Here is a 13,700-nt window from a genome sequence, read left to right as displayed (position 1 = left end):
CTTGGGGTTTATGCTGCCTTCCCTGTAGAGCCGCAAACATCCATTTGCCACTCTGTGAGCTTCTGAGCTTTCTCCACACCCTCCTCCATGAGCGTCGTCAAGTTGAGCTTCGATGCTTGCTCCTTCACGTGAATGAGATAATCATCCAAAACGAGTTTGTTGACATTGATCTTGGAAACACCGCCTTTGATACAAGCCTGCATTATGTTTTCAGGGAAGTCGTTCGTTCCGTGGAGAACCACGCGCACGCGTCCGTTGACTTTCGCGCAAATCTTTTCGAGTCTGGGATATAATTAGATGATTGTCAATGAGAGAAGTGGAAGGGTTTACGTACCGGTCAAACTCAAGAACAGGACCTCGTTTGCCATATTCACCATGAACATTTCCAAAGGCGGGTGCCAGGAAGTCAATTCCCGTCGCAATAAAGTCCTCAACCTGCTCCTCAGTTGTCAAAGCCCCTTCCAAGTCAGCCGTATCTGCAATACCATCCTCTCCGCCCTCAATTCTTCCTGGTTCAGCCTCTGTCGCAATCCCGCGCGCATGACAATAAGAAACCAGTTCTTTTGTCTTTGCCAAATTCTCCTCCATCTCGTAGTGGCTCATATCGACCATGATGCTGTCGAAGGGGAGATTGTCGGCTGCATGTCGGATGATGGCTGCATCTTGAGCGTGATCAAGGTGAATCGCGATAGGAACTGAAGCTTCGCGCGCGGCATGAGCGGCAGCGTGAATGAGGAGGCCTTTGGAAAAGGTAATTGCCCAGGGGAAGAATTGGATGATGAGAGGACTCCGTTTGACTTCGGCAGCTTGGACAAAAGCCAGGATGTGCTCGATATTGTAAACAATTGGTGCCACAACGCCATAACCTCCCTCGTCAGCAGCCTTGAGGATTTGGTACGTCTTGTTCTTTTGGGGGTTCCACATGGTAGACATTTTGTCGTAGTATTTGTCTTCAATAGCCAATTCTTGTCTACCTGAAGCATGGGAGTGTCCAATGTCATGTATTTACTATTATTGACGCGTTCTACCCTGCATGAGCGTGTATTACGGGAAAATGCAAAAGAATCCGGAACCATGTTTTAGTGGCCGATCCCTGTCAGAAACAATTTCGGCTTTCGCGACTCGAGGCAATCCCCGCAGTTCGCGGGCCCTGGTCCTGGTCGGTCTGGTGTCGCTAAGCGAAGTAGCTTACCCCGAGCCGCAGAGTCAGTATGTTGTTGTCGGTGTTCGTGCTGGACAAGCGAGGTCATTAATGGGAAGAGACGGCAGTTTAGTCTCTGTAATTATACCATTAATCGCAAGTTTAATAAGCTGTACTGACTGCTTCACTGCTAAACAGCCTGGAAAACTACATCAATTAATCATCAAAGTACTCCTCCCCGCGTTCCTCCAACTTGAGCAAAATGCCTGGACTTCGTATTGTTATCGGCGGAGACGACGCAGGCTTCCCCTACAAGTCCATAATTGCTGAAGCGCTCCTCAACGACCCACGCGTTGAAACCGTCATCGACGCCGGCCCATCAACAGAATCAGACAAAACCGCTTATTCGACTTTTGCCATTGCTGCTGCAGAGAAGGTCGCAAGGGGAGAAGCTGATCGAGCGCTGTTAATCTGCGGAACTGGTCTTGGTGTTGCTATTGCCGCCAACAAAGTCCGCGGTATTCGAGCTGTTACAGCACATGATAGTTTCTCCGTTGAGCGTTCTGTTTTGAGTAACAATGCTCAGGTTTTGTGCTTGGGACAGCGTGTTGTTGGAATTGAGCTTGCGAAGAGGCTAGTGAAGGAATGGTTGGGGTATACGTTTGACCCCGTGAGTATCCCGTGTTTAGTTTGCTGAAGTGATAGTTCATTAACTGTTGTGTAGAACTCTTCTTCTGCTGCTAAGGTCAAGATTATCGAGGATTATGATAGGCAACAAACACTTATGACAACAGTAGCTACATAGGATTTAGCAGACGTGGGGGAAAATATATTATGATCTACATCTAGACTCTGACTTGCTTCCTCATGTAGTTTTGTGTGCTCAGTAGATTGGCTTTTATGTTTAACAATTGACCGAGGACATTTCGCAAACTTGGGCTTTAGGGCGGTACTATCTTTGGTGCAGCTATATGCCAACCTACGACTGTAAACGCGTATCAACTAGCTTTGTGAGTGCAATAGCTTCCATAGAACAAGATTGGCATCTTGTAGTATTTTACTGGGTAGTTTAAGACAAGTATCTATGAGAAACGAAACGCAGATTCCCCGTCTCGTTGTTTCTCAAGAGCTCGTCTTATTGTTGCAACGCAGCATGTACACAATTTCCTTCTAAAGAAAAACTGACTTGTGATATAACATTGCTCAATGGTGGTCTATTTTGCGTAAAGTCACATCCTTCCACTATGCTATCACCAAGCACCCACAATTCCAGCAATAGGGATATCAATACCAGTCGTGTAAGTCGCCGTCTCACTCAATAAGTACACATAAGCACCACCAAGCTCCTGCGGTAGCGCCAGTCGAGGCATACCACCGTAGTACTTCATCTTTGTGTCCCAGTCAGGAGATGTCTCAACATAATATGTCAAAGCAGTCTTGACAAAGCCAGGCGAAATGCTGTTGACTCGGATACCATATTGTTGCCATTCCATGGCTAGTGTATGTGTCATGTTGCGCACAGCACCTTTTGTAGCACCATATGGAGCTGAAGGAGCAGCCTGTTGGTAATTAGTGAGTACCCTGTAAAGTAGTAGCGTTGGGAGAACTCACCCTGTTTGGTCGGTAAGAAGTCATACTAGCTGTGAAGACAATGCTTCCCTTGCAACCAAGCTTGATGAATGCTCTAGCAGCAGCAGTTGCACAATTCCACGCGCCAAAAACGTTGAGTCTGAATAGTTTCTCAACTTGTTCAGCTGTGAAGTCCAGCGCAGGTTGATGTTTCGTAGCACCAGCATTGGCAACCATTCCATCAAAACGGCCCTTTTCAGCAATTATAGCATCAATAGCAGTAGCTACGCTATCTTCAGCTGTCACATCACACTTCTGGAACCCCAATCTTCCAGGGAAGCGCTTGAGAAGGGCCTGGAAATGCTCTGCTGGCTCTGAGATGTCAAGACTGTACACAAATGCGGCGTCGTTTACGAGACAGACTTCGGCGATGCCGAGACCGATGCCTTGATTAGCGCCAGTGACTTTGATTGTTAGCTTTCATCTTGACGAGCTGGTTATTTCGTATAACGCACTGGCAATTACTTTGTCTTGAAGCGATACTTTGTAGTCGTGGTTGGGACCAGGCAAAGTGCTCAGAGGGTTGTGTCCATTGGCGGTGCCATTAGAGTTGCCGTTGGAGGTGCCGTTGGTACCATTTGAGATCGAGGCGTTCGTCATTGTGATTAGCTGAAGTTTAATTGAGGCAGAGAGCTGGTAGAGGATGAATTGAAGGATGAGGAAAATGTTAAACAAGCGACCTGTACTTGATGAATCCTACTCAAGTGAAGGGACATACAAGGTCGACAATGGATTTTTTAAATATTGATCTATCTTAAAACAGAACCCACAATACAATTGCCTCCGCGGCTGTATCAATGTGCCGTGTTTTCGTCCCGGAAAGTGACATTCTACGTACCTCGCCTCGACCAACTGTGATGCCTCGAGACGCGGCACCCTTCAGTCTGACGGCGCAAGTTAGCTCGCCCCACGACGACTGAATCGCTCAATGTGTCCCCGTGCCCACTTCCCCAGCCCTCAGCTCAAGGAACATCGCGTGTTAGTTCCGTGAGGGGAATCTGGGGTTGACGGAACAAGAATGGCCTAGGCTGGAAATTTTGGTCTGGGCGAGCTGCGAACTGCTATTTCCAAGTATTGCTCAACAACAGTGTTGCAATGAACATGAGGAGGATAGCTGAACTGCACTATTTAAGTATTCCACATATCAGCAGTCAAACTTCTTCATTATTATCGCTTGTTCTTCACAAGCTCACCCTCTGCCATCACTATTTCAGCCTTTTCTTGCGAGTTCCCTCATCAGATGGAGAAGATGGAGACCAAGCAATCCTTTGAACATGACGATAACGTCGTTAGCCCAAAGGATGTATCCTCCACGGTTGATGACTATATACCCGGTACTGAAGCAGAGAAGAAGCTTGTTCGCAAAATCGATCTCTACATCCTGCCCATGATGTGGCTGATGTACCTCCTATCCTACATGGACAGAACCAAGTGAGTTTCCCATTAACCCTTTCCGCTTTCACTCAAAGCTGACCATCTTCAACAGCATCGGCAACGCGAAAATCGCCGGCATGGACAAAGATCTCAACCTCGATTCCAACAAGTACTCAGTCGTCCTAGTTGTCTTTTTCGTCGGATACGTTCTCTTTGAAGTACCTTCCAACATGATCCTCACACGAAGCCGACCGAGTCAATACCTCCCTGCCATCATGTTTATCTGGGGCGGTGTTACGATTGGCATGGCCTTTGCTCCCAACTACGAGTCACTGATCGGCCTTAGAGTTCTTATGGGAATTCTCGAGTCGGGTTTTGCTCCTGGTGTGCTTCTCCTTCTTTCGTCTTGGTACAAGCATGAAGAGCAGAGTAAGCGGTTCGCCGTGTACATCTCTGCTGCTATCCTTTCTGGAGCCTTCGGAGGTCTTCTTGCTGGGTCGATTACCAGTGGTCTCCATAACGCGCACGGAAAGGCTGGTTGGAGATGGTTATTCGTTGTTGAGGGCGCTGCTACTATGGGAGTGGCTATGATTGCATACTTTGTGCTTCCAGATTTTCCCGCCAATACCTCCCGATTCAAGTTTAGTGAAGAGGAGATTAAGCTTGCTATCCGAAGACTTCAGAGCGATCAACATGTTCAGACTGAGGGTGAACCTAAGTTGGGCCACTGGGAAGCTTTCAAGCTCAGCATGGTAAACTGGCGCACTTGGTTATTTGTTGTCGGTTACATGGTGAGTTACAATCCAAGTGAAGGTGATAATAGAGTATAGACCAAGACTAATTATCTTCACAGGCCATTGTCGGTTCTTCCACCCTTTCTTACTTCTATCCCACCCTCGTCAACGGATTGGGCTACGGAGCCACAGACGCTCAATACATGACCATCCCGATCTTTGGTGTCGCCTTTGTCGTCACTGCTATCACAGGATATCTTGCCGACAAAAAGAGCCACTTGCGCGGCGCTATTCTATGCGGTTGGATGTCCATCGCCATGCTCTGTGCCATTGTTATTTGTGTTGTCTACGACTTCAAGGCTCGCTACGCTTTACTTGTCATAATGGCATCCGCACTCTGGGCTTCTAATGGTCTGTCCCTGTCGTATGCTTCAACTACCTTTAGCGCCATGCCAAATGAGACTCGAGCCATCTCACTCGCTTTTGTCAACGCGATGGGTAATCTGGCGCAGATCTATGGAGCTTATCTCTTCCCAGTTGCAGACAAGCCCAAGTACCTCAAGGGATTTGGTGTCATCAGTGGATTATGCTTTACTGGAGCTGTCTCGTATATCGCTTTACATATCCTGCTTCGAAGACACAAGCAGATCTAAGTCTAGTTAAGAAATGTTGTTTTAGTAGTGTTTGAATATATATAAAGAGAAATGGTTTGTTGTTATGTCGATTGAAGCGAGTTCAAAGTCAAAGCTGTCGTTAGGTTTATCCCTCGTCTGTTCTAACCTTTGTCAATAATCGGGTGTTACTGCTATAACGACGTAGAAGTTTAAAGTTTAAGTTTCTCATTGGACACCAGTCCATCTAGACAGATGCTCCAGATGTCGCAGATCTCGAATGAAGATTGTAGTCTATGATGATGATAATTTAGTAGTCCATAGCATTTTAAAATAGCAAAGCCATAACGATGTACCACCCTATACTGCATGAGTCGTGTTGCCCTTTTGCCTAGCGTGATTGATGAGCCCAAGACCCCTGTTCGAATGTGTGGCGGTGTAGATGAGACGGGAGAAAACATTTCATGCAGCGGCTCTTTTGCTCGTCTCCAAGAAATGACTTGCCAATAATGAAACGGGCGTATATCCAAAAGCCCTAGTAAATTAACTTAAAATCTACCTACTCCAATTTGGTCGCAATGAAAAATGCCCAGCCTTATCTGTGCTCAAGTCCGAGAGTGCAGCGTCCCAATTGCTTCATGTGCCATGCACAACGGCGATCTCGGGCTCTGCATATACGTCTCAAGTCTCTTCTCGGTAGCCTGGATTAACTGTCGAATTAATGGTTTGTTCAAGGTCATGAAGTGTTTTTAAAAATAGATGGTTCGCCGGATCGGCAGTTGACATTGGATCACAGCGGCAGATAAACAAGCGAGTTACCATAAATTAAATAAACCAAAACAAGGTTTGGAGAACTTTGAGGTTTCCTAAATGCTACTTGTTATTATCTTGTCTTGAACTCATTTTACTTAAGCGACTACTGAAATCAACTTGTCTCAGTATATGCAGGGCACAACCAGTCAACAACTCTCTTTGCAGCCAAGAACAACAGAGCCACGAGGACATCCCAAGAAGTAGGATATCAATCGACATGAGCTGCATGTATGGACTTCAAGATCGGGTTCCTCAAAAACCGGTAAATTGTGCCCAGGATGCCCAGGACGCACTTTTGTCTTGAGATAGCAGGAGGTCCCGGAGCAATAAGCGGGCCTTTATCTCAAATAGGAATGTCATTAAAATCGCAGTGGGGCCGTGTGATCGGATGCGCTATGGATATGCTTATAAGCTTGATTTAAACTGGTAGATGATCGACACCTTAGCTTGGCACACTCTTGGCTTTTACTTCCCGAGCACCCTATATCGAGTCTGACTGGTGGTCTTACTCCTTGTCCGTATCGCCTAACTTAAATCACTATCTCTGTGCCTGGATCTTGTTGCTTAGCGTCATAGTAAAGGTTGCAATCGTTCTGGGGAACCCGTGCCACGTTTGCTAACTCTAATAAGATACGATATACTATGTCATCTGCCTTCCATGGCTTCCTGTTGGTCGACGGTGCCATCCCTTATTTCTACTCGCCACTCAACACCAGGGGTAGATATCAATACCCCATAATATTGACTTGACTTGGTCTAGGGACTATTGCACCTTATCGTATCCTTCACTGTGAGTAAGCAGCCAAGCACAAAAGAACCAACTACCAAGAACAAAAGGTCGAGCTTCCATTCTGGGGAAGGATTGGCAATGCTTTCCGGACCCTTGTTGAGACTATAAAGGGTTCAGATGTTTCTCGCGATCTATGTAACCTTCATCCTTTAGATCCTCACCCATTCTCTCTTTTCAAACTCCCAGCACGCCCAATCTGTCAACATGAAGGCCGGTCTCACTTCCCTCCTCCTCGCCGCCTTGGCTGGCTCCTCCGTCGCCCAGACGAACAAGATCAACGCAGCCAAGTTCAATGAGGACTACCTTCGTGCTTCCAGTGCGCCCAACGCCGTTGGAATGGCTGAGCTTCGCCAGCGCAAGATGGCTCTCCATGAGAGTGAGGCTGCTGCTGGTGTCTTTGACAAGGACCGCTACAAGGTGCTCGGCTCTTCAACACCTTGTTCTGGTGGCAAGGCAGGAGAATACTCCTGCAACAACATCGACCTTATGGGTTTCTTGCGTCACCAGGATATGGGCAGCCGCACCCGTGTCGGTAACGATATCTGGGGTACGTTTCAAGCTACAGTAACTTGGTGTAACATTGACTAACATATTTCAGGTTGGACTCACTCAAGTGGTCGCGAGTTCGCTCTCGTTGGACAGTCAGACGGCACTGCCTTTGTTGAAGTCAAAAAGGATGGTAGCCTGACCTATGTCGGCCGTCTTCCCACCCAGACTGTTGCTTCTTCATGGCGCGACATCAAGGTCATTGGCAACTACGCCTACATCGGCTCTGAAGCCGCTGGCCACGGTCTGCAGATCTTTGACCTGACCAAGCTTCTCAACACTGACCCCAAGAACCCTCCTACCTTCAGCATCAGGAGTGACTTGGCCGCTCACTTCAGCGGTTTCGGCAACAGCCACAACATTGTTGCCAATGAGCAGACCGCCCTCATTGCAGCCGTCGGTACAGCCTACGATCTCAAGTGCCGTGCTGGTCTCTGGATGATCGATGTCTCCAACCCCAAGCGCCCCCAGGATGCTGGCTGTGTCGCTTCGGATGGCTATGTCCACGATGCTCAGTGTGTTATCTACCGTGGACCCCAGAAGGCTTTCCAGGGTCGTGAGATCTGCTTCAACTACAACGAGGATGCTCTTACCATCGTTGATATCTCTCGCCGAACCATGCCTCGCCAGCTGTCTCGCACCACCTACAACGGTGCCACATACACTCACCAGGGCTGGGTCACTGAGGACCACAAGTACCTCCTTTTGGACGACGAGCTCGATGAGCAAGAAAAGACTGGTCCTGCTGCTGACCAGCACACCACCACATACATTGTCGACATCCAGGACCTCGAGTTCCCCGTCTTCCGCGGTGTTTACAAGAGCCCTGTTCGCTCAATCGATCACAACCAGTACATTGTTGGCGGTATCTCATACCAGGCCAACTACGGATCTGGTCTCCGCATGGTCAACGTCAGCTCTATCAATCAGGACGACACTGGCGCCGGCTTCAAGGAGATTGGTTTCTTCGATGTCCACCCGGAGGATGATGAGGTTGGTGGTGAGGCCCAGTTCTACGGTGCTTGGTCTGTCTACCCTTACTTCCAGAGTGGCAACATTGTCGTTAGCTCTATTGAGCGCGGCATGTACTCTCTCAAGTACACTGGTTAGTGCAATAGCAGTAGCTACACTGCCAGAATTATTTTATAGTAGCCAGTCTACAAAGGTTATTGGATGGTAGCGAGTCTACGGATAGTTGTTAATGACTTCACGTATATAATTTTATTAACGAAATATCACACATTTCTTCTACTCATGCACTACAGTAACATGACTGTGATCCAACGCTCCAGTGCTAGATTTGCATGGCTTGATGTATATGACATGCGAATGAACCAACAATAACATAGTCGATTATATAATCCCGTTGTGCTTTATCTGTCCCGTATTCTTCCCCTTATCCTCGTCATCACTATAACGCGATGTATCGACAGTATCTGTCCCCTTGACTACGACCATAGACAGTGATGATAGTTCTGACGTGGGTTTTAACTTAAAGAGATATGGCACTTGATTGTGGCAGATAGATAAATGATTATTATGCGGTAATGGGCCAACAATATAACCAGCCAGTCTTTATACCAAGTCTCCGTAATTGCCTCACGATACGCGTTCATGATACGCATCGTTGGGCTGAAATCTTTCACCGTGTTAGATGTGATTTGAGCTCAGACCCTTGATCGACAGTGTCCGGGGTAAGTCTCGGTCATGGCGTAATCCAGCGCCAGCCATTGGATTGTTAAGGAACAAAATCTCGCGCTAACCTCCCTCACGATATGCTAACTAAATGTAGAGTTCCGTGCTAAATACAACCGTCAGGGGTTACAAAAGTTAACATTTTACAGTTTAATGTCTAATATTATTTGACTTTTATATAGACAAAGTCAGTTTTACCTCTTTCAAGATTTTAAGCACATCATTTACAGTGACCCTTTGAAGCTGTCGTGGCAAATAACACCAGCTTCAATACGGAAGGTTGCACTTGCAAGCCTTGCGACCGCCGATCCCCCGCAAACCAAACCGGACGAGTCATGCACCAACACGAATTCAGGGTCCCAATTCCTCCAATTGTAACTGCCGAGCCTGATTCAACAAAGGATGCGTGGGATGTCTCACTTGACTAAGCACGCACTGTAGTACTATAAAGGTTACAAGCCGCGGGGTCAGGTTATGGAGGAACATCTTCCTACAATCCCCTCTCTTCCCAGACTCTTTTACTTAATAGTCTAACACAATGGCACCATCTCAAACCCAAGAAGACAACGCCACCGGCTCCAAGAGCTCTGACCTCTTGAAGCACTCCAAAGAAGAATCAGTTCTTACAGACAAGGACCGCAAGGCACTTGTATTCACAGACAAGCATAGCTCCCCAGATGTATACATCAGCTACAACAAGGATACTCTATGGTATCCTTGGGTGACTACGTTGGAGGTCAAGCCTCTTCGATTTGAGACTCGGTCAGGCAGTTTCGTGATTGCATTGCGTACCCCAGTCGATGCATGGCTTGGAAAGCATAGACATCGAGGCACCGTGACCGCTGTTACACTTGCGGGTAACTGGGGATACAAAGAGTAAGAGCAAAATACCATCTTCCAAGCGGTCTTCGACTAACTAGCTTCTAGATACGACTGGACAGCAGGGCCCGGCGACTATGTCGTTGAGAACCCGGGCACGATCCACACACTGTTCATGGGAGCTGGCTCAGAGGTAGTATTTACCATCACCGGTAGTCTTGAGTTCTTCCACGATGACGATAGTTTGAAGGAGACGATGGACATTTTTAGTTTCTCGCAGTTGTATTACGATCACTGCGAGGAAAAGGGCGTGGAGCCCAATGCGGGTCTGTGGTATTAAGAGATAAACAAGGCTAATACATCACCTTGATGAGTACACGGTCTTTCATAAGTTGTAAGGATGACAGCATAGTAATAATTTATTGGAAGCTCGTCTCGAAACTATTTCTTACAATCTTATGAGACACCTGTGATACATCCCTGTGCAGTCCATAAAAACTGATGTTCCGATAATGACAGTAATAAGCCCAACAGCAAAAATGAAATCTGATCCAACAGTCGCCCTCTTCTCAAAAGCTAAACAAAAAAAGAACCAAGCCAGCGCGCTAACTCGGTAATCTTGTTCTTGATCCAAGTAAAGCTTTCCTTAGCCCAGCCCCAGAGTTTCTGCAACAAGTTTGTAAAAAGTTCCCAGATCCGATCCCAGGAAATCAAGAACACTTGATCGTAGGCGACCATGGACGTCCCGACACTAAGACCACATGCAACACCAGTAGAGCCCTCAATATCGTAGCAAGCATACCCTGCAGCGATGTAAAGACCAAATGGTCCCTTTATGATGAGCCCCTCACTGCCCATCCACATGCCACTGATAATCCCAGCGCCGCTCGCGTTTGCACCAGCTTCGATGACAGTGGCTAGAAGCCTCTTCCACTGCTGGAACCATGAGTTGACATGATCATTAGGTGACTGGACGCTCTCCTCACTGTATTCAGTAACGACATCGTCTTTGAGTGACTCCATTTGAGCCATGACGTCCCTCCTAGCGTCGTCCGAAAGGTTTGGTTGCTCTCTGGGCTGACTGAGATAGGAAAGTTCCTGGGGGCTAACATCCCTCATGTCAAACAAGCAACCCTCATGGTGGGTGAGCTGTTTCTGGAACCGGGCTTCTTGAGGGCGATGAGACCACGCATACGTCTGCCAACCGCAATAGGTGGAAGACGCGCTAATGTAGAGGGCATCTTGCCGTCCAGCTGACCCACATGATTTGACAAAGACTTGGTCCACAAAGTTTTCAATGTGGTAAGTCAATTGAGAAACTGTCGAGCTCACAATTAAGTGTAGAGACTTGTAGGTTTTCTTGACGCCACTGTCAATGACACAGCGAAGCTGCTGCTGCAACTGATCTTGAGTAGTGACCACAACCGAGGATTCTGACAGCATGTCAGTTTTATTACCAATTATGAGAAAGGAGAGACGCGTTTGGTGGTCAAAGACATCGCGTTTTGGATAGAAATAGGTCTGAACTCACGGATCTTTTTATGCTTCGCCTTGTCCTCGATGAGTCTTTTCATGGGCTTTCTCTGATCCGGTGCTACGACAGCGAGAATTAAGGTGCTTTTATTACCCTGGGTATGCTTGACATCCTTCCAGAGGTCGTTGTTCTGTGACTGGTAGATGTCTAGCTCAGCTTGCTGGGCGACAGACTTGATACCAGGCTCTCTAGGGGACTTGGACTGGTGCTTGGACGAAGAGGAAGATACGGCCTTTACTAGCTGTTTATTGTGAGAGGAAGAGTGGGAAGAACGTGAGGAGTAGGAAAGACGTGAAGAGCGAGAAGAGTGGGAAGAAGTGGAAGGCATTGTGAGTTTGGGTGGTGATACTCTTTAGAGTCAGTCAGGTTATGAGTTCAAATGTGAGTAAGGTGAATGGATATGTAAAGAGGTGAGAAAAGAAGAGATGGTTTGCAGTTGTTGAGACGGGTACTTATAGATAAATCTGTTGCAGTCCACCAGGCTGTGCTCTATCTTGTTGATTTGGAGCCTTCGCTACCGTCAGATACTGACTGATAACATAAATGATTGGCTTTTTGTCTCGACGGTTACAGTAGATATTAAGCGTGAGGGTAGGTTCATCATAGATGTCACTAACAAAGATACTTGATATGTGTATAAGATGGCTTAGTTGAATCGCCAATCATGAAAGGCAAGCTCATGCAGTTCTGGCCAATAAATTATAACTGGCCCCACCGGCACTTTAGTGAGGACCAACCATGCTTTTTTACGATACACCCATTGCAGCTATACTGGCTGGCCGGTTGTATGCATTCCGCATGACGACCTCCGCTCTTGTGTAACAGTTGGACTTCGAAGACTTCCTGTCTTTCAACAGGTCTAATCGATAAGGATCTGAAGCGGGGAAATCATTTACCTGCCTCGAGCTTGATGACATCTAAGAAATGCAAACAACTCTACCCTTTCCAACCACATCAACAACACTGAAACCCAGATTTAACAGCAATCTAACTAACAGCATGTCGAACGCAAATACAGGCGAATCGGCCCATACAAAAGAGGAATGGGAAGCCATCCGACCAGTGTTCAAGGCCCATTTTATTGACCAGAAACGTACCTTGGACCAAGTGATGAAAATATTGAAAGAGTCGCACAACTTCATAGCCACGTAAGCAAGCTCTTTGACTATACCGGAGGGCAGATGCTAACTTACTAACAAGCAAGAGTGCATTTAATAAAAGGATCAGAAATGATTGGCCAGAATGCAGGAAGAATCAGAAAAGGACCGGGGGTCAGAACAGTGATGAGGCTACTCGCCAACCTCTTCAGGATAATGCCCCTCAGACAAGCCCTTCTAGCAACGCAAATTATGGATACATTCAGACTAGATCAAAAAAGGATTATCCTCGAGGCCCGGATTGCCCCTCATATATACAAATCAAGCCAGCTTCCGAATCGGAATCATCGTGTCTTCATGAGAGCCTCGCCTCAGCACGAGGGTACTTCGAGTCATATACTCATAGATTCTTCGATTCGAAACCAGAACATAATGCTTTCGGTTCTATGATTCGGCAGCAGGTTGGTCGGAGCAAATGCTACCTTGCCTTGATCCTGTGCCAGGAGATCTCTCTTTTGCCAAGAAAGAAAAAAGACATCATCAAGATTGAGGGCACCAAGAAGGCCATCAAGGAGGGAGGAAAAGAGAAGATAAGTACACTTGTTAAAGGGCTCCTTAATCGCCATCTCCACAGGCTGCTGGAAGGCATCGAGGATACGGCGACCCCTGGAGACCTCCCAATCATCTGGAGTATCTGTCGAACTCTCCACGGACTTTCATATCAACTGGGACAGTCAGAGGGTGATAATTCTATACTGATGAGGCTTTTCATTGCAATTTTGGAACAAAAGTTTACTGGTGGGGGTCATAACTATCACATGCGTCACGCCCTTCGTCAACTACTCAATGTTCCACCCGATAAGATGCAAGACGCAATTTGGTTGAGCTCACTCTGCACTGTTCACGCCTGTCGAGTC

At 47.1% G+C, this 13,700-nt stretch overlaps 7 protein-coding genes across 7 annotated transcripts; 4 read left to right on the top strand and 3 right to left on the bottom strand.

Annotated features, from left to right (window-relative positions):
* Positions 1 to 8: 8 nt before the first annotated feature.
* Positions 9 to 933, bottom strand: FGSG_08044 (uncharacterized protein; the record flags this gene model as incomplete). Its single annotated transcript, XM_011322478.1, has 2 exons — positions 9 to 282; positions 335 to 933. The coding sequence occupies 2 exons, from the start codon at positions 931 to 933 to the stop codon at positions 9 to 11; spliced, it is 873 nt and encodes a 290-aa protein (XP_011320780.1).
* A 470-nt stretch (positions 934 to 1,403) lies between these two features.
* Positions 1,404 to 1,946, top strand: FGSG_08045 (uncharacterized protein; the record flags this gene model as incomplete). The annotated part of the gene is made up of 2 exons (XM_011322477.1): positions 1,404 to 1,811; positions 1,866 to 1,946. 2 exons carry the CDS (start codon positions 1,404 to 1,406, stop codon positions 1,944 to 1,946), a joined length of 489 nt encoding a protein of 162 aa, XP_011320779.1.
* A 445-nt stretch (positions 1,947 to 2,391) lies between these two features.
* Positions 2,392 to 3,370, bottom strand: FGSG_08046 (uncharacterized protein; the record flags this gene model as incomplete). Its single annotated transcript, XM_011322476.1, has 3 exons — positions 2,392 to 2,700; positions 2,753 to 3,174; positions 3,226 to 3,370. 3 exons carry the CDS (start codon positions 3,368 to 3,370, stop codon positions 2,392 to 2,394), a joined length of 876 nt encoding a protein of 291 aa, XP_011320778.1.
* Positions 3,371 to 4,010: 640 nt separating this feature from the next.
* FGSG_08047 (uncharacterized protein) lies at positions 4,011 to 5,531 on the top strand (the record flags this gene model as incomplete). Its single annotated transcript, XM_011322475.1, has 3 exons — positions 4,011 to 4,201; positions 4,257 to 4,935; positions 4,998 to 5,531. 3 exons carry the CDS (start codon positions 4,011 to 4,013, stop codon positions 5,529 to 5,531), a joined length of 1,404 nt encoding a protein of 467 aa, XP_011320777.1.
* A 1,765-nt stretch (positions 5,532 to 7,296) lies between these two features.
* Positions 7,297 to 8,748, top strand: FGSG_08048 (uncharacterized protein; the record flags this gene model as incomplete). Its single annotated transcript, XM_011322474.1, has 2 exons — positions 7,297 to 7,639; positions 7,691 to 8,748. 2 exons carry the CDS (start codon positions 7,297 to 7,299, stop codon positions 8,746 to 8,748), a joined length of 1,401 nt encoding a protein of 466 aa, XP_011320776.1.
* Positions 8,749 to 9,825: 1,077 nt separating this feature from the next.
* FGSG_08049 (uncharacterized protein) lies at positions 9,826 to 10,590 on the top strand. The gene is made up of 2 exons (XM_011322473.1): positions 9,826 to 10,209; positions 10,261 to 10,590. The coding sequence occupies exons 1-2, from the start codon at positions 9,872 to 9,874 to the stop codon at positions 10,490 to 10,492; spliced, it is 570 nt and encodes a 189-aa protein (XP_011320775.1). The 5' UTR covers positions 9,826 to 9,871; the 3' UTR covers positions 10,493 to 10,590.
* Positions 10,591 to 10,757: 167 nt separating this feature from the next.
* FGSG_08050 (uncharacterized protein) lies at positions 10,758 to 12,014 on the bottom strand (the record flags this gene model as incomplete). The annotated part of the gene is made up of 3 exons (XM_011322472.1): positions 10,758 to 10,818; positions 10,955 to 11,585; positions 11,684 to 12,014. 3 exons carry the CDS (start codon positions 12,012 to 12,014, stop codon positions 10,758 to 10,760), a joined length of 1,023 nt encoding a protein of 340 aa, XP_011320774.1.
* Between the last annotated feature and the right edge of the window lie 1,686 nt (positions 12,015 to 13,700).

This window comes from Fusarium graminearum, chromosome 2 (assembly GCF_000240135.3).
Source record: "Fusarium graminearum PH-1 chromosome 2, whole genome shotgun sequence".
Lineage (NCBI taxonomy): Eukaryota > Fungi > Ascomycota > Sordariomycetes > Hypocreales > Nectriaceae > Fusarium > Fusarium graminearum.
This window is presented reverse-complemented; position numbering and strand designations above follow the sequence as displayed.